Consider the following 22491-nt stretch of genomic DNA (forward strand, 5'->3'; position numbering starts at 1 on the left):
CCTTGAGGTTGCATGACAAGGTTGTTGCTCCCTATGAGGATGAGAGTGGAGGTTGAACAACTGAACTATGGCACTGTCATTCAGAGAGCCATTCACAAGAGGGGAGAGAAGGGAAATGTAGCTGCAACTGGAAACAGTATAGTCAAGAGAATAGACAAAGTCCCTTAATGCACAGATCAAGAGTCCTGAAGGTTGTCTGCCTAGTACCTGGGTTTGATATATCTCAGGAGTTTGGAGTGGGAGAGGAAAAAACTAGCTGTCATGGTCCACGTAGTTCCCAACAACATAGGAAGAACAAGGAAAGAAGTTCTCCTGAGAGAATTTGAGCAGCTAGGGATTAACTTAAAATGCAGAACCAAAAAGGTAATAATCTCTGGATTGTTACCTGAGCCACGTGAAAATTGGAACAAGGTTAATATGATTGTAGAGAGTTAATTGCTTGACTCAAAGATCGGTGTGGGAGAAGTAGGTTTGAATTCATGGGACATTGTCACTGGTATCGGAGAAGTAGGGAGTGTTCCAATGGGACAGGCTCCACCTAAACTATGCTGAGACCAGGGGGGTCCTGGCAAATTGTACAATGAAGGTTGTGGATAGAGCTTTCATCTAAATAATAGGGGGACAGGTTCAATTACTTGGAAAAGAATGAATACTGTGAAAGAGAAGTAGAGTGCAGGAGAGTTTGTGAAATTGTCCAGAGTAAATTACAAGACAAAACATTTAGAAAGGGGTAAGAATTTAACTTCAGGCAACTTGGAGACAAAATTGAAAAGTCTGGCAAATACAGGACTGAAGGTATTTGAATGCACACAACATATGAAAAAAGGTAGAAATTGACAGGTATGATGTGGGCATCACAGAGTCGTAGTTGAAAGAAGAACACAGCTGGGAACTTAACACACAGCGTTGAAAGGACAAACTGGTGGGTAGAGGGGTCGGGGTGGCTTTGTCAGCAAAAATTAGTGGGAAGCTAGAGGACTGGGAAGTTTAAACAAAAACAACAGAACATAACTGAAAAAAAAAGTTAGCGGAGAAATGATGAAATATGATGGTAAGCTAGTCAATAATATAGAAGAGGATACCAAAAGTTGTTTCAGATATGTAAAGAACAAAAGAGAGCCAAGAGTGGACATTGGACTGCTGGAAAATGATGCAGGAAAGGTAGTAATGAGGAACAAGAAATGGCGGATGAACTGAATAAGTATTTTGAGTCAGTCTTCACTATGGAAGACAACAGCAGTATGACACAAGTTGAAAGGATGTCAAGGAGAACTGACGGTAGACAAGTCAGCTGGACCAGATCATCTACACCCAAGCTTTCTGAAAGAGGTAGCTGAAGATATCGTGGAGGCATTAAAGACATTAGTAGTGATCTTCAAGGGGTGTGTGTGCGTGTGTGTGTGTGTGTGTGTGTGTGTGTGTGTGTGTGTGCATGCATACGTGAGTATTTGCATGTGTGTCAGTGAGTTTTAGAATGTAGAACAGTATGGCGCAGTACAGGTCCTTTTGTCCACAATGTTGTGCCAACCCTCTTAACTTACTTTAAGATTAATCTAGCCCTTCCCTCTTGCATGTGCTTATCTAAGAGTTTCTTAAATGCCCCTATTTCTTGGTTCTAAATCTTGGTTTTACCAAGAAACTTTTTGCTGCCTAAAGCTCTCATTTGGTGCTAATGCCATATAAGGTCTCTCATGAAGCATCATGAAGTTTCCCAAAAAAGCCATTTAAAACACCATCCGGGTGGATTCCACCCTAAGAACTGCACTGTCACAAGGTTTATACACTTTCTTTTTGGACGAGGTTCAAACGAATGTGACTGCTGATTACTTGCTGAGCAGCAAATATAAAGAAACATCGGCCTCTAAAAGCAAGCTCTCTGTGACAGTGAGGCAACAGCATAACATACCATGGCAACCGACGAAGGGACAAAGGCTGCACAGAAGAAGAGTTCCCAGAACATTTCGCAGAAATGAAATACATGCCATGAGCACTGGATGGAGCTGGTGCTGGAAAACTGCCTGGGCTGCTGTTAGCAGGGCTTGGCAGGAGTTGGCTTGTCTCCTCCAAGTCCATGGAGCAATGAGTTTTAATGGCCTCACAAGTTAGTATGTCCAGGTGAGCTGCACACACCATTGAAAATACTGGTCTCTTATAGACACGTACACTGTGGTCGCAATGAGAGTTCCTGAATACTGGAGTAATATTGGAACAAAATTCATGACTTGGCAAGATATATCAAGGTAGGCTATAGAGAAATAGAAAATAAAACTCTTCAATGCTGACATTTTTAAACACACACACACTCACATGCACATAAACTTACTCCATTCACACCTCCAACACACTTTCCCTCCTCTATACCAGCTTTCCACCGTCATTCCACTATAAACATTTTATCTCCTCTATCTACAATATGGGCTAGAACCTTCAAAGGGGTGAACATGAAAAGATTACTTAATGTCCTTCATCTCCACCCTTTAGGCTATGACAGCAATGAATAGACGAGAAGCTACCTGCACAGGGACCTCAGTGAATTTAGTAGTTTAACAGGTTAGAGGAGACCACCCTGCTCCTCAAGATTAAAGGCTACCTAAAAACTTTACAAGCAAAGACTATATGTGAATTATCAGGCAAGGTGAAATAGCATCAGTGAAGAATTATTGCAAGTGATTCCAGCACAGAACAGTTAGATCTGAGAATGCAGACCTGTTCATCACTAGACAAAGAACTGAAAACATTACTGCTGACTTCATCCACCCTAGCTGTCACCTATTCACCAAATTGCCATCAGGGAGACACCATCACCACCAGGACCCCAAGTCTTCTCCAAAGCATCTTTCCTGTAGCTATCCAGCTTCTCAACAAAACTCACTCAGGTGTAATACTCTTAACTGTCCCCTGCACAACATCTGTTAAATGGTTTTCCTGCTCTCCTTGTTGATAATTTTTGACTCTGTTCATATGATCACATTTATTTAATTTGATGACTGATGTGTGTGCATGTGACTGCTCTGCTAATTATTGATTGCTTATATCTGTTGGCACTATTGTCTGATAAATTTTTGGTTGCTATTGTGTTGTCTGTGATGGTATTATCCTATGTTCTACGCTTGGCACCGCACAACAATCACTTCTGGTATGTTTCACATACTGTTAATAAAGTGATTCTGAATCTGATTCTGATGATAATGCTCTGTGCTGAGTGAAAAGCTGTGCTCTACCATTGACATACCATATTGTTTATCTTGAAACGGTTGGTTGATACATTGCTTTAAAATGAAATTCAATTCTTCACTTCAAGTCTAGTGAGTGATTTTTCATTTATTTAATGGTTATGGATTTTATTGGCTTCAAATGTAGGGCAATATGATATATGTGTTATCAAGTGCATTACTCTCAGCTGGAGTAACTGTAATGCTGACCTGCTGTTCTTGATACAAAAGGCTTACACAGTTCATACCTACAGAGTGGTTCTGCTTTGAGGAAAGGATATCTTGTATTGAGGTCAGATTTCTTTAGACCAGGTATGACTCATCAGCAGACAGAGATTCAATGGAAACGAGTTTAAGTTATTAGATCAGGAAATCTTTCATGACGATTTATAAGCAGTACAAAGGATGAAACAAAAGATGACATGAATGATTATTCAACTGGATTCTGCTGGCTGTCTATTTGTAAATGATGCTGGTGCTAAGTACTGTAATGTAGAGTGGACTGCAGTGGGGGCACTCATTCAGCAAGCTATGAAAAGTGTCCCTCTGTGAGAGAATCCCTATTCTGACAATGCATCCCTCTTCCAATCTGATGGGAGTCCAGATGGTTGCTTTTGGCTCTACCTGCGATCTCTATAGATTTCGGTCTGCACTAGTTGTTGTTTTTGCTTGTCTAGGGTGTGTAGGACACCACAATAAAGTCTCTGCACTTGACTGGCACTTATTGTAGGGAACCTCTGAACTGAACAAGTACTGAACCTTATTTCAAAATCAGAGTTGATTGTTATACATAGGTGCAATGAAAAACTTACTTGCAACAGTGTAACAGGCACACAACTTTCGCAAGAAAAACATAAATTATGCATAAATTATACATGATTTTTACAAGAAAGAATATAAATAGAACAAAAGAAAATAATTTGTTGTGCAAGTGGTCAAAATTGCAAATGTCACTCTACTCTTCAAGAAGGAAGAGATGCAGAAGAAAGGAAACTATAGGCCACTCTGACCTCAGTGATTGGGAAGATTTTGGTTGATTATTAAGGATGAGTTCTCAGGGTACATGGAGGTACATGATAAAATAGGCTGTAGTCTGTATGGTTTCCACAAGGAAAAATCTTGCCTGACAAATCTTCAAATTTTTTGAAGAAGTCACAAACAGGATAGGCAAAGGAAAATCGGTTGATGTTATGTACTTGGACTTTCAGAAGGTCTTTGACAAGGTGCCATACATGAGGCTGTTTAGCAAGCTAAGAGCCCACGATATTTCAGGAAAGATTCTGGCATGGATAAAGTAGTGGCTGATAGGCAAGAGGCAAAGATTGGGAGTAGTGGGAATAAAGGGAGCCTTTTCTGACTGGCTGCCAGGACTAGTGGTGTTCCACAGGGGTCTGTGTTGAGACCGATTTCTTTTATGTTATATGTCAATGATTTGGATGATGGAATTGATGGCTTTGGTGCAAGGTTTGCAGATGATATGAAGATAGGAAGAAGAACAGATAGTTTTGAGGAAGTAGAGAAGCTACAGAAGGATCTGTACAGTTTAGGAGAATGGGAAAAGAAATGGCAGATGGAATACAGTGTCGGGAAGTGTATGGCCATGCACTTTGATAGATGAAAGAAAGGGCTGACTATTTTCTAGATGGAGAGAAAATACAAAAAACTCAGATGCAAAGGGACTAGGGAGTCCTGCTGCATGATTCCTTAAAGGTTAATTTGCAGGTTGAGTCTGTGCTGAGGAAGGCAAATGAAATGTTAGCATTCATTTCAAGGGGACTAGAATATAAAAGCAAGGATATAATGTTGAAACTATGTAAAGCACTGGTGAGGCCTCACTTAAGAGTATTGTGAGCAGGGTTAAGCCCTTTATCTTAGAAAGGATGTGTTGAAACTGGAGAGGGTTCAAAGGAGGTTCATGAAAATAATTCCAGGATTAAATGGCTTGTCATATGAAGAGCGTTTGATGGCTCAGGGCCTGTATTCACTAGAGTTCAGAAGAATGAGGGGTGACTGCATGGAAACCTATCAAATGGTGAAAGGCCTTGATAGAGTGGATATGGAGAGGTTGTTTCCTGTGGGAGAGTCTAAGACCAAGAGGACACAGCCTCAGAATAGTAGGCGTCCTTTTAGAACAGAGATGAGGAGGAATTTCTTTAGCCAGAGAGAGGCGAATCTGTGGAATTCTTTGCAACAGGCAGCTGTGGAGGCCAAGTCTTTATGTATATTTTAGGCAGAGGTTGATAGATTCTTGATTGGTCAGGGCATGACAGGATACAGGGAGAAGGCAGGAGATTGGGGCTGAGAGGAAGATTGAATCAGCTATGATAAAATGGTGGCGCAGACTCAATGGATCAAATGGCCTAAGTCTGCTCCTACATCTTATGGTCTTATGGTCATGCTGTTGCTATACTGAGGTGGTGATTAGGGTGTGCAAGTTGTTTCAAAGGCTGAATGGTTGAATGGGGTAGCTTTTCTTGAACCTGGTAGTATGGGACTTCAGGCTACTGTACCTTCTGCTGAGTGGTAGCTACGAGTAAGTGGCATGGCCTGGATGGTGGAAATCTTTGATAATAGTTGCTGCTTTCTTGAGGCCGTGCCTCATGTAGATACTATTGACGTGGGATGGGATGAGTCACTGATATGTTGGGCTGAGGCAAGTTTTATCTGCGGCTTCTAAAGTTCCCGTGCATTCACTTTGCTGTAACAAACTATGAAGCAAAAAACCAGGATACTTCAAGTATCTTTGCTAGAGTATTCAGTGTCATGTCAAACTCCTAAACCTTCTAAGAAAATGCGCCTTTCTTGTGATTGCATCTATATACTGAGCATAGATCAGATCATCTGATATGTTAACAACCAGGAATTTAAAACCGTGGACTCCCTGCACTGCTGATCCACTGGTGTAGCCCGATGTACACTTGCATTTTTAGAAGACCAATGATATTTTAAACATACTGGAACCTTCTTATCTCACATTGTGGCATCGTTCAGATTCATAGTCTTGGACAGTAATAGCATGGAAACAGGCTCTTCGGCCCATTGAGTCTGTACTCACCATCAACACCCTACTTACATTAAGCCTACAATAATTACCTTATTCGCCCCACATTCTCATCAATTCCTCCCACATTCTACCTGCTCCCACACACTGTGGGAAATTTACAGTGCGTGATTACCCTACCTATCTACATGGCTTTTGGATATGGGAGAAAGTTGGAGCACCTGGTGGAGACTCATGCACTCACATGGAGAATTTGCAAATTCCACATAGACAGAGGTTGGGATTGAGCCCCAGTCTCTGTTGCTGTGGGGCAACTGCTTTACCAGCTGTGCTGCCCGGAAGGTGGAGTGTACACTAGTGTTTGGAGTGTGGTCCGTAACCTCCAGAGGCCATCCGTCTGGCAGTGCCAGCCACTAAATATGTCTGCTAGTTTGGTCCTTCTGTGATTGAAGGTGTCATTGTGCTTCCCAGAAGATCTAGTTTCTTACGTGGCTTTTGTGTGCGCCTGAGTGGAAAATCATGATGCCCCAAGCACCACTTCATTCTCGCTGAAATGATAGAAAATGAGACAATTTCTCTATGAAAACAATGCCCGGGTGACTTTACTGAAGTAGGATGTTAATTAAAATGGGATGCACAACAAATATCTGCTCCGGCTGCTTGGAAAGTTCTTAGGTGAGGAAATTCAAAATCCATGTGACTTCGATATTGAGGAAGTGTGTAATCCAGGCATGAGAAAATATACTGAAGGTCTCTCTGCATATGTTAGTGATGACATACGCATTCACACTCATTCCATATCAAAACATTGGACACATTATTAAATGTATGGGGTGGCCTTCATAGATAAAGCTCCTGGTCTACATAATGACAGTTCCAAGTGTTTTTACTGCAATGGTGCTGCCGTTTCCCTTTCACCCTTAACACATTTCTCCACTTACCATACAAGTAAAACTCAACCTGGCCAAAATTGTGCTGCTTGTGTTTGAGAACAGCTGGTTCAAGCAGTATTCTAAATATTGCTTGGTTTACAGAAAGCATGGAAGTTGCCTCATCTGCTGGATGGGATATGGTTTAAGCCCTAAGTCCATCAGGCAGTTTAACACATAAATTTACCCCTGGAAATCCAGGTCGTTTCTGAGTCTGTTTTATTTAAGTTTGGCATTTTAAAATTATTTTTAAAATAGGTTTAGATTTATTGTCAGCTTTTGTTTACAGTTTACCAGAGCTTTCCAAAGCAACTATGATGCAGAAAACAAAAGTTTGTGTCACAAAATAGAGCCTGTTCCATTGAATTCTGATCTATATCAGGAAGGGAAGAAATGGACCATTCTGGAAAGGTACATCTTTTATAGGATTTAATTGCTTCTATTCTTGCAGAAAAAGAACAATGTTTCAAAAAATTGTTGACCTCTGCGGTACTTATGAGGATGAAAAGGCATGGGTAGAATATATGTCTCTGGAGAACACCAAGAAAGAGATTGTAATGTAAGTATAAGGCTCAAGGTTCAAAGTTCAAAGTACATTTATTATCAAAGTATCTATACATTATACAACCTAGAAATTCATCTCCTAAAAGGCAGTTACGAAACGAAGAAACCCAAAAGAACCCATTTTTTAAAAAAGAACGTCAAACACCTGATGTACAGAGAGAGAAAAAACAAATCATGCTAACAATAAACACAAGCAAATGGTGTTCTGAACCGAAGTCCGCAAAGAGAATCCAAACCCAGACCCCTAGTTGGAGTGCAGGGCAGAGCAGCGAGCTGAATCAGCCCGTCCCTCACCTCGGGCCCCGACAGCCCGACTTTTCTGATTCGGTCCGGCGCTTAAATTGTCATCCAGACATCAGTTTCTGTCACTTCACTATGCTGTAGAGCCTGGACCCCACCACCTTGATTCGGCTTGTTTCCGACCTTTCCAATTTGGCCTGGCCTTAAATTGTCGTCCAGACATTGGGTTCAGTCACTTTGATGTGTTCTGTGGCATGGACCCCACTGCCTCAATTTGGCCTGTACCTGACCTTTTCAATTAGGCACGGCACTTAAATCATCATCTAAACATCGGGTTCTGCGGCTCTGAAGCCTGGATCCAGGCACTTAAATCGATCACACCTCAGGTCTGAGAGTGAGGGCCTGCTGTCTTGCTTTGCCTTGGTTCTGCCACGTCAAATTGCACCCAAGTCCAAAGGGAAGTTACAGTCTTTCAAAGTTACAGCTAGGTTATGTTGAAAAACTGTATGAATAACTGATAATATTTGGTCTTGTTACACTCAGGGCCATGATGATGACAGCATGTGACTTGTCGGCCATTACCAAACCCTGGGAGGTTCAGAGCAAGGTAAGTTCCAAGATCCATCAACTGTCTGTGCTGTCAAGAACCCATGCTAATTGGAGGGTCACGCAGTTTTCCATCGTTCAGACTAGATGTTCATAGTGCCATGTAGCTTATTCTACATTGAACTTTTTGTGAACTTGCAAGCTATTGTGCAGATTTACAATGGGTTTAATTCAAATGACAAGACTTATTGGAAGTTCTTAGTTACTATCTCCCAATGGAGATGTGGTGATTTAATGGTTAATAGATTATCTAGAACTTTAAATTTAGATTTTAGAATCAGCTTTATTATCACTGACATAGGTCATGAAATTTGTCATTTTGCAGCAGCAGTACAGTGCAAGGCATAAAATTAGACCATAAGACCTAGGAGCAGAATTGGTTCAGGCAGTGCTCCACCATTATTAATTACTATAAATTACAATAAGAATATATAATAAATAAATGGTGCAAAATAATGAGGTAGTGTTTATGGGTTCATGGACTGTTCAAAAATCTGATGGTTGACGGAAGAAGCTGTTCCTAAAACATTAAGTGTGAAGCCTCAGTCTCCTGTACTGTACCTCCTCTCTGATGGTAGTAATGAGAAGAGGGCATGTCCTGAATGACGAGGGTCCTTGAATGATGGAAAACACCCTCTTGAGGATAGAAATAGTTAAATAATCATATAAAGTATGAAAGGGGGAGGAGAAATAGATATGTAAGTTACAATATTTCTTTGTTTTGAACTCATTGCTTGATTATAACAATGAGATTTCCATGCTTGCGAATTGTCTATTCTTTGTATTCAATTATAGCATCCATGATGTTAAAATGTCATTTCTCCATTGGACTCCAAATGAGTCAATATCATGAATTTGGCACTAAAACCTGGAATTTTTAATTTGAAGAAAATTGGCTTGAGTTTAAATACATTGAAGCAGAATTATTGAGTGAAAATAAATTATAGTATTTCAACAGACACCTAAATGGTGTCAAATTCTTCAGAGCAATCTCTACATTTGGATAATCTATGGAGATCATATGTGTAAATCAATGGAGTTTTAATGGTGGGTGAAGATACAATTTGAAACAACATGGCAATTGGTGTTTGGGGAAATCCCAACCATGGAGTCACAATGACATCCATTGAGTAAAAAACACGGACAGAGGAAAAAAATCACACAGCAGAAAAAATTCACAGAGGAAGGTTGGGCTCAGGTAGATGTATAGTGGGCAAATTCCCCTCCACCATTCACATGTTCCTTTTATTTTTGATGCCATCATTATTACAAGTATTTCTCGATTTATGAATGATAAGCTTACAAAATTTTGGTATAATGCCATTCACTCTTACATATCATTAGTGTACACATCTATACTCAGTAGCCACTTTATTGGGTACAGCTTTAGTATGTCAACTCATTAATGCAACTATCTCATCAGCAAATCATGTGGCAGCAACTCAATGCATCAAAGCATGCTGGTGTGGTCAAGAGCTTCAGAATGGGGAAGAAATGTGATCTAAGTGACTTTGACTGTGGAATGATTGTTGGTGCCAAATAGGGTAGTTTGAGTAACTCAGAATCTGCTGATTTTGTGGGATTTTCACACACAGCAGTCTCTAGAGTTTACAAAGAATTGCAATTCTGTGGCCAAAAGTGCCTTGTTAATGAGTGAGGTCAAAGGAGAATGGACAGACTGGTTTGAGCTGACAGGAAGATGACAGTAACTCAATTAACCAGGAGAGGTTTAAAAGAAGTGTCGTGCTTTTCAGAACTTTTCGAAGGGCTGCAAATATAACAATCTCTTAGGCATTCAGCAGGGGCCAATAAAAAGAAATGAGACGTAAGTGGAGTGGCCATTGACGGAGTGGACAGTGTTATAGTGGCCAGGCTTTGGCTTAACAGGCTTCAGCTAAAACCTAACCAGACAGAGTATAAATCCAATAATTACCAACCCTCTATTTCTTTGTTCCTTTTGCTATCCAGACAGATGCAGACTAGAACTTAAGCTTTAGAAATTCAAGGTATAACAAGTGTAGGCAGGATAGTAGTTAAGGCAGTTGGATGGTCCTCCTGGGAGATGTGGGATTTCAGGGTACCAAATGATCTCCCTGGTGACATGCTGCTCCAGGAAGTGCACCCAGCTTTAGCTCCTGACTGTCAAGGTCAAGGCACTGGAGCAGGAGCTGGATGTACTCAGGACCATCTGGGAGGCAGAAAACATCATAGATGACTCTTTTACTGAAGTGATCGCACCCAGGCTGCAGGCTTCACATAGTAGATGGGTGACCACAAGGAGAGTAAGGGAAGTAAGAAGGCAGTGCAGGATTCCCCCTGTGGCCACTCCCCTCAGCAACTATACCCCCTTTCAATACTGCTGGGTGGGGATCATGGCACAGCAGCAGCAGCCAGGCCAGTGGCACTTTGGCCAGCTCTGAATCTCAGCAGGAAAGGGTAAAGTCAGGCAGAGCAATAACGATAGGAGACTCGATAGTTAGGGGGACGGATGGAGATTCTGTGGCCACGAAAGACACTAGGATGGTGTGATTCGTCCTAGGTGCTAGGATTCAGGATGTCTTAGAGCAGCTGCTGAAGATTCTCGGGAAGGAGGGTGAGGAGCCAGAGGGAGTGGGGCACATTGGCACCAAAGACGTGGGAAGAGATCCTGCACAGTGAGTATAGGGAATTCGAGAAAAGGCTGAAGAACAGTTCCTCCAAGGTAGTAATTTCTGGATTGCTCCTAGTACCATGTTCTAGTCAAGGCAGGAATAGGATGATAGTACAGATGAATGAGTGGCTGAGGAAGTGGAGCAGGGACCATTGTTTCTGGATCATGGGGAATTCTTTTGGGTATGACCTGTAAAAAAAAAAAAAAAAAAAAAAAAATTGGGTTACAGCTCAACCCAAGGAGGACCAATATCCTATCAGGCATGTTTGCTAGAGTTGTTGCGGAGGGTTTAAGCTAACTTGGCAGGCGATGGGAACCAGAGTGACAGGGCGGATGATGAGGTCATTGGTATACAAGTAGACGCAGTGTGTAGTGAAGCTGTGAGGAAGGACAGGCAGATGATAGGGCAAATTTGCAGTCAGTGGAATGAGTTGAAGTGTAACATGGGTGTAAAATTGAAAAAGGTGATGAATACAGGACTGAAGAATGCATGCAGTATATGGAATAAGGTAGATGATCGTGTAGTACATTTAGAGATTGGCAGGAATGACGTGCACATCATTGAGTCATGGTTGAAAGAAGATCATTGTGAAGAGCTAAACATACAACGATACATATCGTGTCATAAGATCAGACTGGTAAGCAGAGGGGGTGGGCTGGCTCTATTGGTAAAGACTGACAACAAATCCTGAGAAAGAGGTGACATAGGATTAGAAGATGTAAAATCTTGTGGCAGAGTTAAGAAACTGTAAGGGTAAAAGGACCCTAATGGGAGTTTTATAAAGGCCTCTGAAATGTAGCCAGGATGTGGGATATAAATTACAATCGGAGATTTTCAAAGAAGCATGTAGAAGCAGTAATTTTCCAATAGTTATGGGGGATTTAAATTTGTAGGTAAGATTAGGAAAATCAGTCTGGTGCTGGATCCCAAGAGAAGGAATTTTTAGAGCAGCTTGAGGTTGAATCCATTATAAGACATAAGACCATAAGACATAGGAGCAGAATTAGGCAATCTGGCCCATTGAGTCTGCCCCACTGTTCAATTATGGCTGATCCCTTTTTTTCTCCTCCTCAACCCCAGTTCTCAGCCTTCTCCCCGTAAACTGTGTTGCCATGTCTAATCAAGGACCTATCAATCTCTGACTTAAATACACCCAAGAACCTGGCCTCCACAGCTGCATGTGGCAACAATTCCACAAATTCACCACCCTTTGGCTAAAGAAATTTCTCTACATCTCTGTTTTGAAAGGGCTCCCCTCTATCCTGAGTCTGTGTCCTCTTGTCCAAGACTCTCCCGCCATGGGAAACATTCTTTTCACTTCTACTCTGTCTAGGCCTTTCAACATTCAAAAGATTTCAATGAGATCCCCCTCATCCTTCTGAATTCCAGTGAATACCTACCCAGAGCCATCAAAGGTTCCTTGTATGATAACCCTTTCATTCCTGGAATCACCCTTGTGAACCTCCCCTGGACCCTCTCCAATGCCAGCACATCTTTTCTCAGATGAGGGGCCAAAAACTGTTCACAATACTCACCAGTGCCTTATAAAGCCTCAGCATCATATCTTTGCTCTTGTGTTCTAGACCTCTTGAAATGAATGCCAACATGGCATTTGCCTTCCTCACCACCAACTCGACCTGCAAGTTAACCTTTAGGGTGTTCTGCACAAAGACTCCCAAGTCCCTTTGCATCTCAGATTTTTGGATTTTCTCCCCATTTAGAAAATAGTCCACATATTTATTTCTACTACCCAAGTGCATGACCATGCCTTTTCCAACTTTGGATTTCATTTGTCACTTTTTGCCCATTCTCCTAATCTGTCTCAGTCTTTCTGCATCCTACCTGTTTCCTCAACACTACCTGCCTTTCCACCAATCTTCATATCATCTGCAAACTTGGCAACAAAGCCATCTATTCCATCATCTAAATCACTGATATACAGTATAAAAAGCACTCCCAACACCAACCCTTACAGAATACCACTAGTCACTGGCAGCCAACCAGAAAAGGATCCTTTTATTCCCACTTGCTGCCTCCTACCAATCAGCCAGTGCTCTAACCATGCTAGTAACTTTTTTGTAATATCTTGGCTGTTAACTTGGTAAGCAGCCTCATGTGTGACACCTTGTCAAAGGCCTTCTGAAAGTCCAAATATAAAACATCCACTGCATCCCCTTTATCTATCCTACTCGTAATCTCCTCAAAGAATTCCAACAGATTCGTCAGGCAGGATTTTCCCTGAAGGAAACCATGCTGACTTTTTCCTATCTTGTCCTGTGTCACCAAGTACACCATCACCTCATCCTTAACAATTGACTCTAACATCTTCCCAACCATTGAGGACAGGCTAACTAGTATATAATTTTCTTTCTGCTGCCTTTCTCCTTTCTTAAAGAGTGGAGTGACATTTGCAATTTCCCAGTCCTCTGGCACCATGCCAGAGTCCAATGATTTTTGAAAGATCATTTCTAATGCCACCACAATCTCTAATGCTACCTCTTTCAGAACCCTAGAGTGTAGTTCATCTGGTCTGGGTGTCTTATGTACCTTTAGGTCTTTCAGCTTTTTGATCACCTTCTCTCTGGTAATAGTAACTGCACCCACTTCTCTTCCTTCACACACTCCAACATCTGGCCTTTTTTAGTTGGCTGCCGGTGACCAGTGATGTGTTGCAAGGGTCTCTGCTGGGACGGTTTCTTTTGAAGTTATATATCATTGGTTGTTTGACGGAATTGATAGCTCTGTTTGTGGATGATACAAAGATAGGTGGAGTGGCATGTAGTATTGATGGAGTAGGGAGTTTGCAGGAGGACTTAAAGAGATCAGGAGACTGGGCAAAAAAATGGCAGATGGAATATAGTGTAGGGAAGTATATGGTCATACACTTTTGTAGAAGGAATAAAGGTGTAGACTTTCCTAAACAGGGAGATAATTCAGAAATCAGAGATATTGTGAGTCCTCATGCAGGATCCCTTAAAGATTAACTTGTAGTTTGAGTCAGTGATAAGGAAGGCAAATGTAATTTTAGCAGTCATTTCGAGAGGACTAGAATATAAGAGCAAAGATGTAATGCTGAAGCTTTATAAGGCACTAGTCAGACTGCATTTGGAATATTGTGAGCAGTTTTGAAACGACGTGCTGGCGTTGGAGAGGGTCCAGAGGAGGTTCACGAGAACGACTCAAGGTTTCGTGGCTTGGGTCCTGGACTCGCTGGAATTTAGAAGAATGAGGGGGATCTCATTAAAACTTACCAAATATTGAAAGGCCTAGATAGAGTGGACATGGAGAGGATATTTCCCATTGTGGGTGAGTCTAGGACCTGAGGGTACAGCCTCAGAATCGAGGTACATCCATTTAGAACAGAGTTGAGGAGGAATTTCTTTAGCCAGAGGGTAGTGAATCTGCGGAATTTGTTGCCACGGACAGCAGTGGAGGCCAAGTCATTGAATTTATTTAAAGCAGAAGTTGATAGGTTCTTGATTAGTTAAGGTATCAAAGGTCAAGGAGAGCAGGTTTGAGAATAGGGTTGAGAGGGATAATGAATCAGCCATGATGGAAAGTGGAGCTGATTGCTGATTGAATAATGGTCTGTAAGAGACGAGAGTGCATGTTGACTTTTGCTAATTATGGTTGGATGGGGAGTCAATTGGACTGAAAAATTATCTCATTCAAAATGATGGCAAGGGCCAGAAGTTGTGGCTTGTAAAGTCTCAGATTTGTATTTTGTCACTGCTGAAGTCAACAAGGCAATAAGACAATATTAATGCATAGCAACTCTCACAAACAACAGATTAGTCCATTTTAGGATTGTTGTACAGAGAACCAATAGTGGCCAGGGCATTTGGGTCAATTTCCTGGGTTCCCCTTGCTCTAGCCATCCCTGTCCCTCCTCTTTGTAATTTAAAAATGTATTTGTTTTCTTGCTTTTCAGGTTCTGAAACAATAATTTTATTTCTCTTTTGACAGATGCTATTGACCTGCTGAGTTTTTCCGGGTTTTATTTCAGGTTTCCATGCTCTCTAGTGCTCCATCAATGGGTTTGATTGCATTTGCACAGAAAAGCCGGCTTAAGCCTCACGTAACATGCGGGTGGTTTCTGTTGTGCTGAAATAGACAATGGAGATAACAAACAATAGGCCACTCTTGATTGCCTGCGGGTGGCTCTCACTGAATGAGAGTGGGATTAATGTTACTCTTGATAGCCCCAATCAAAGCATCTGGTTATATTCATTCTGGGCTCTGACTGGAGCAGAAAATTAAAACAAGTAGAAATGGTGCTAAACTGAATTATTGTGGTAATAATGTAAAGGATATTGAGCTGAACTGAGCAGATGCATTTGTGCTGTGTTATATAGGTGGCTCTCTTAGTAGCAGCTGAATTCTGGGAACAGGGAGACTTGGAACGGACTGTATTGCAGCAAAATCCTATTGTGAGTATGGAACAATATACAATACTTTATATCAGCTTAAAGTAAAAATTTACAATGTTAGGAAATATTATTTATCCCCATACCTCTGTGCCAGTGCTTGTCCTCCACAAAAGCAGGTGCTGATCCTCTTCAAAGTTCAAAATCAATTTATTATCAAAGTACAATGAGCTGAATACCTTCTATGCTCGTTTTGACCATCAAAAAATCGAGGAACCTTCATGAACCCCCACAGCCCCTAATAACCCTGTGATTTCAGTCTCTGAGGCTGATGTGAGAGGAGGGTGAACCCACAGAAAGCATCCAGCCCAGATGGGGTAATTGGCTGAGTACTAAAGACCTATGCTGATCAACTGGCTGGAGTGATCACCAATATCTTTACCCTCTCACTTTAGCAGTCTGAGATAGCCACCTATTTCAAGCAGGCTTTAATTATATCAGTGCCTGAAAAGAACATGGTAATCTGCCTCAATGACTATTGTCCAGTAACAGTTATATCCACTGTGATGAAATGCTTTGAGAGGTCGGTGATGAAACCTATCAACTCGCGTCTAAGAAACACCTTGCAGTTGTTATTTCATTGGTTCTTCACTCAACCCTGGAACATCTGGACAGCAAAGATACATACATCAGGATATTCCTTATTGACTACAGTTCAACTTTATCATGCCCTCAAAACTTACCAGTAAACTACAAGACGTTAGCCTCAGTACCACCTTGTGCAATTGGATCCTTGATTTTTTCACCTCCAGACCTCAGTCAATTTGGATTGGCAGCAACATCTCCTCCTTGGTCTCCCTCAGCACAGGTGCACCACAAAGCTGTGTGTTTAACACCCTGCTCTACTCACTTTATACATATGCCTGTGAGGCTAAGCACAGCTCCAACGCCATACTTAATTTGCTGATGGCACTATTGTTGTTGGCTGAATCAAAGGTGGTGATGAATCAGCGTTTAGGAGGGAGACTGAAAATTTGGCTGAGTGGTGCCACAACAACAACCTCTCACACAATGTCAGAAAAAACAAGGAGCTGATTATTGATTTCAGGTGGAAGAAACCGGAGGTGCATGAGCCAATGCTTATGAGGTGGAAAGGGTCAGCAACTTTAAATTCCTCATCGCTAGCACTTCAGATGATCTGTCCTGGGCTCGGCATATAAGTGCATTCTGAAGAAAGCACAGCAGCACCTCTACTTCCTCACAAGTTCGCAAAGATTCAGCATGACATCTAAAACTTTGACAATTTTCTACAGATGTGTAGTAGAGAGTATACTGACTAGATGCATCGTAGTTTGGTATAGATATAGCTCAGTGCATCATGGTAAAGCCCTCCCTGCAACTGAGCACATCTACACGGAACGTTGTTGCAAGAAATCAGCATCCATCTTCAAGGACCCTAACCACCCAAGCCATGTCCTCTTCTTGGTGTTGCCATCAGGAAGAACGTACAGGAGCCTCAGGACTCACACTACAAGGCTCAGGAACAATTGTTACCCTCAACTGACAGGATGTTGAACCAGTGGGGATAACTTCACCTTGCCCCATCACTGAACTGTTTCCACAACACAAGACTCACTTTCAATGATTCTTAAACTCATGTTTTTGATATTTATTGCTTATTTATCTGTTTGTTTATTTATTTACTTCCTTTTGTATTTTGACAGTTTGTTGTCTTTTGTACATTGGCTGTTTGTTTGTCCTGTTGGGTGCAGTCTTTCATTGATTCTATTATGTTTCTTAGAGTTACTGCATATGCCTGCAAGGAAGTGAATCTCAGGGTTGTATGTGATTACATATATGTACTTCGATAATAAATTTACTTTGAACTTTGCATATATTCCCATATACTACCCTGAGATTCATTTTCTTGCAAGCACTTACAGTAGAACAAAGTAATGCCATGGACTCAAAGAAAAATACAAAAACTGACAAACAACTAATTGCAAGTACAAAGAAAATCCCCTAAAATAACTAAATAAACAATACTGAAGAAAGAACTACAAGAGTTTGAGAGTCCTTGAAATTGAGACCATGGGCTGTGGATTCAGTTCAATGCTGAGGTGAGTGAAGTGCCACATGTTTCACAAACTGAATCGTTGAAGGGTATTAGCTGTTCCCAAACCTGGTGGTATGGGACCTACGGCTCCTGTACCTTGTTGCTGATGGCATGGATGGTGCAGTCTTGACAATGGATGCTGCTTTCTTGTTGCAGCACTCCATGTAGCTGTAGTCTTTGTCTCATTCTATAACGATAGCCATGTTATCCTTTCTCCCTCGTGTTTGTCAAGCTAACTACATAATATTCTCGTCAAACACTCCAAGTGGTAGCAGGCTCCAATAACTAATAGCTCTCTAGGTAAAAATGTTGCCTCTAAATTCATAATTGGATTCATTATTGACACTCTCATACTGGCCTTTTTGAGGACTTTTTTTCATTTTACATTTATGATCTGTTTATAGTTTTAAAGACATCAGTTAGATCACCTCTTGACACTTTTTAAAAAGAAGGAATCCCAGCTTCATGTCCCATTGTAGGTCCTTGTAAATGGGAGCACATTTGCCACACAAGTGTTGACTTTATATCAAGCAATTTTAACAATAATGTTTTCCTAGATAAACAAGATAACTCTACAATGTATTTAAAGCTCACAGATTTTAACTTTTTAGTTCTGTTTGTTAAAATCCCTAGCCTATGATGGACAGGAATAAAGCTGATGAACTGCCCAAACTCCAAGTTGGTTTCATCGACTTTGTGTGCACATTTGTCTACAAGGTATGTCCATCAAAAGATTTTTGAGTCAGTATAATTTCTTTTGTAACCTCTTAGAGGGTTTGCATCTGAGCATGTTAAGAATAATGCAAACACGAGGAAATCTGCAGATGCTGGAAATTCAAGCAACACACACAAAATGCTGGTGGAACGCAGCAGGCCAGACAGCATCCACAGGAAGAAGCACAGTCGACATTTCCTGTCTGGCCTGCTGCGTTCCACCAGCATTTTGTGTGTGTTGGATGTTAAGAATAATTCTCATTACTTTAATGGTTTCCTGCAAATATAGCTGCAGAAAAACTGACCACAAAATTATCACCAGATTTATTTTTGTTAGCAAAATGCAAAAGCAGCTTGTGTCATCCACAGAAATGCAGGCATAACTGGAGAATTGAAGCCTATTCCAAGATTAGAGGGTTAACAGTTAATTAGTCTTGAACACAAGATGTTGGAAATCCAGAGCAACATATACAAAATGCTGGAGGAACTCAGCAGGTCAGGCAGAATCTATGCAAATAAACCAACAGTTGACATTTCAGGCAGAGACCCTTCATCAGGAATATCAGAATGGGAATGGAGATAAGAATTAAAATGGTTGGCCGCTGGAAAATCCTGCTTTTTGTGAGTGGAAGTGCTCAACAAAGCAGTTCCCAAAATACGTCAGGTCTCAATAATGCAGAGTAGGCCGCATTGGGAGCACTAAATACAGTAGATGAATGGAGTTGAGGGAGGGTTTGAACAAATAGGTGTACCACTTTGGCTGCTTGCCAAGGACAGTGCCAGGAGGGAGATTAGTGGGGAGGGACAAATGGACAAAGGAATCACAGAGGCAGTGGTCTCTGTGGCAGTTCTCAGCCACTTCCTCTTACTTACTTCTTGAAAAGGACCCCATTTGGGATCATCAGGCCATTGACTCCCCCACCATCACCAAACTCATCAACTCTGGAGATCTTCATTCCACTGCCACCAACCTTATAGTTACCTTGTCCCACACATTGTTGTTTCTATCTCCTACCCAAAATCCACAAACCTGTCTGTCCATTTGGCCCATTGATTTCACTAGCTCCTGCACCACTGAACTTGCGTCCAAATGCCTCCATTATATCCCTTTTGTTTCAGTCTCTCCAACTACACGCATGACACTTCACATGCTCTTGATCTCAACAACATATAATTCCCTGGACCTGATCGCCTCATTTTCACTATGAATGTCCAGTCCCAATTTACTTCTTTTCCCCATCTTGAACGCCGTAAAGCTCTGGGCTCCTTCTCAACATTCCCGACTAATTTCCCTTCACCACCACCCCTCTCTATCCAGTAGAACTGGTTCTCACATGCAGTACTAGCACCCACCTAGGCCCCAGCTATGCCTGCCTTTTTGCAGGCTAGATGAAAAAGTCTATGTTTCAAGCTTTCCCTAGTAATACTCTTTCTGCATTTTATTAATTACTGCATTGGTGCAGCTTCAAGCACCCATTCTAGGCTAATCGATCTTATCATCCTTGTCTTCAACTTCCACCTTGTCCTTAAATTCACTTGGTCTATTTCCAACACCTATCTCCCCTTTCCTGATCTCTCTGTTGCCATCTCTGGAGACAAAATGTCTACCAATATCTTTTATAAAACTACCGATTTCCATGGCTATCTTGACTAAACTTCTTCCCACCTGTCTGAAGTAAAAATGGCATTCACTTTTCTCAGTTTCTTAGTCTTCACCATATTTGTTTCCAATATGAGGCTTTCCTTTCCAGGACATCAGTGATGTCCTCCTTCAAAGAACAAGGTTTCCCTTCCTCCAACATAGATGCTACCCTCATCCGCATCTCCTCATTTCCCGGACAACCATGCTTGTCCCATCTTCTCATTGCCTTAACAGGAATAGAGTTCCTCTTGTCTTCACCTACCATCCCATGAGCCTCCACATACCTGTCTGTCCATTTGGCCCATTGATTTCACTAGCCCCTGCACCACTGAGCTCCACATTATTCTCCACAACTTCTGCCATCTTCAATGGAATCCTACTACCAAACACATCTTTACCTCTGCCTCCCCACTCTCTGCTTTCCACAATGGTCAATTCCTCTGTGATTCCCTTGTCCATTCATCCCGCCCCACTAATCTCCCACCTGGCACTTATCCCTGTCAGTGGCAGAAGTACTACACCTGTCCATTCACTTCTCCCTCACCTACATTCAGGGCCTCAAGCCGTCCTTCCAGGTGAGCCTGTCCTTCCTGTGAATCTGTTGGGTCATATATTGTATTCAGTGCTCCCAATGCAGCTTCCTCTACATTGGTGAGACCTGACATAGATTGGGGAACTGCTTTTTCGAACACCTCTGCTCATCTACAAAAAGCAGGATTTCCCGGTGGCCGGACATTTTCCTATCCCCATTCCTATTCTGAAATATCAGTGCATGGCCTCCTCGTTTGCCAGGATAGGCCATTCTCAGATTGGAGGAACACTTCATAATCCATCTAGGTAGCCTTCAACCTGATGGCATGAACATTGATTCCTCCAGCTTCTGATAACTTTTTCCCCTTCCCTCTTCTTCAATTCCCCACTTGAGCCTCTTACCTCTTCTCCTCACCTGTCAATCACCTCCCCCTGGTGCCCCTTCCTCCCATGGTCTACTCTATTCTCCTATCAGATTCCTTGTTCTCTGGCCCTTTACATTTTCCACCTATCACCTCCCAGCTTCTTATCTCTCCTCCCCACCCACGTGGCTTCAAATATCACCTTCTAGCTTGTCCTCCCTCTGCCCCACCCCTTTTTCTGGCATCTTCCCCCTCCTTTCCAGTACTGATAAAGGATCTTGGCCCTATATGTTGACGTCTATTGATTTCCATAGATGCTACCTGACCTGCTGAGATCCTCCAGCATTTTGTGTGTGTTGCAGATACTGTTGCTGGTAAGACAGGGACACCTATCTTCTGTTAGACAGATCAGGTCAATTCAGTGTCTCCCTCAAGTGCAGAGTGAACCATGTCAGAACATCTCCTGCAGGTTGCACCCAGACCTTCTGTAAATGGAAAATGAGGGAAATACATGTGTATAATTATTGCACATTATATCTGTGAGGTAGCCATTATTTCATCTGCAGTCTAAAAGAATTCCACCAGTTTGCCATCGCCACAATGTCATTGCTAATCCAGACAATAATTTGTATCATTACAAAATAAAATGGGATTTATTTGCTTTCAAAACAAAGGAAGCTATCAGCTTTACTCCTAAAATCTAATAGAGTAAGCACAGTAATTTTTTTAGAATTATGGTCACTGGATTAACTTTGGAAGTGCATATGGGGAGATCTTATGCCGATATTTCAGGTTCTGAAAATAATGAGACTTGATAAACTTGAGGCTCAAATTTAGGTTTGTTGCTGCCCAAGTACCAGCCCTAATTGGTAGTTGCATTTGATTTCTTTCAGGAATTCTCTCGCTTTCATGAGGCTATCACACCAATGCTCAACGGTCTGCTCAACAACAGAAAAGAATGGAAAATACTTGCTGAAGAACATGAGATGAAAGTTAAAGCTTTGGAGGAAGCAAGACAAAAGAAAGCAGAAGAGTTAGAAGCAAAGAAAGGTTAGAAAAATTTTTATTTTTTTCTTCTGAAAAATCAGAGACTGGTAATCACTTCAAGAGCTTAACATTTTTTCTTAGGATGAGGTTTACTGGGGAATCTGTGTGATTCATTGTTCTTGACCTTCTCTAGTATTCAAACCAAGTCCAGGGTAACCAGAACAAAGTTAGTTAGTTAGTTCTCTCTCTCTCTCTCTCTCTCTCTCTCTCTATATATATATATATATATATATATATATATATATATAAAAATATATATACGCACATACACACACACATTACTAAATGAAAGTACTCAAGGTTTCTGCTCATTTGCTTTCCATAAAGTGACAATAATTGGATGATTATATTTGATACGCAATATATTTCAATAATGTAATGATACCAACAGCAGGTTTCTTGACTGAGGTCTAGAGTAATTAAAATTCAGATCCACTCTGAAGTGAATTTCTTTTAATGTGAAATTTAATTAAAATGGTACTGCCAAAAGTGGCCTTCTTGTTAATTTT

General features: G+C 41.4%; 1 protein-coding gene across 1 annotated transcript in view; it reads left to right on the forward strand.

The window, feature by feature from the left end:
• The window catches only part of LOC140196058 (rod cGMP-specific 3',5'-cyclic phosphodiesterase subunit beta-like), an 83584-nt gene that overhangs the window by 59157 nt on the left and 1936 nt on the right, over window positions 1–22491 (forward strand). Inside the window, exons 17-21 of the mRNA XM_072254765.1 lie at window positions 7594–7701; window positions 8490–8553; window positions 15559–15633; window positions 18320–18403; window positions 21829–21985. Coding sequence (XP_072110866.1) covers window positions 7594–7701; window positions 8490–8553; window positions 15559–15633; window positions 18320–18403; window positions 21829–21985 — 488 coding nt within the window. The remainder of the gene's footprint in view (window positions 1–7593; window positions 7702–8489; window positions 8554–15558; window positions 15634–18319; window positions 18404–21828; window positions 21986–22491) is intronic.

Source organism: Mobula birostris, chromosome 4 (assembly GCF_030028105.1).
Source record: "Mobula birostris isolate sMobBir1 chromosome 4, sMobBir1.hap1, whole genome shotgun sequence".
NCBI lineage: Eukaryota > Metazoa > Chordata > Chondrichthyes > Myliobatiformes > Myliobatidae > Mobula > Mobula birostris.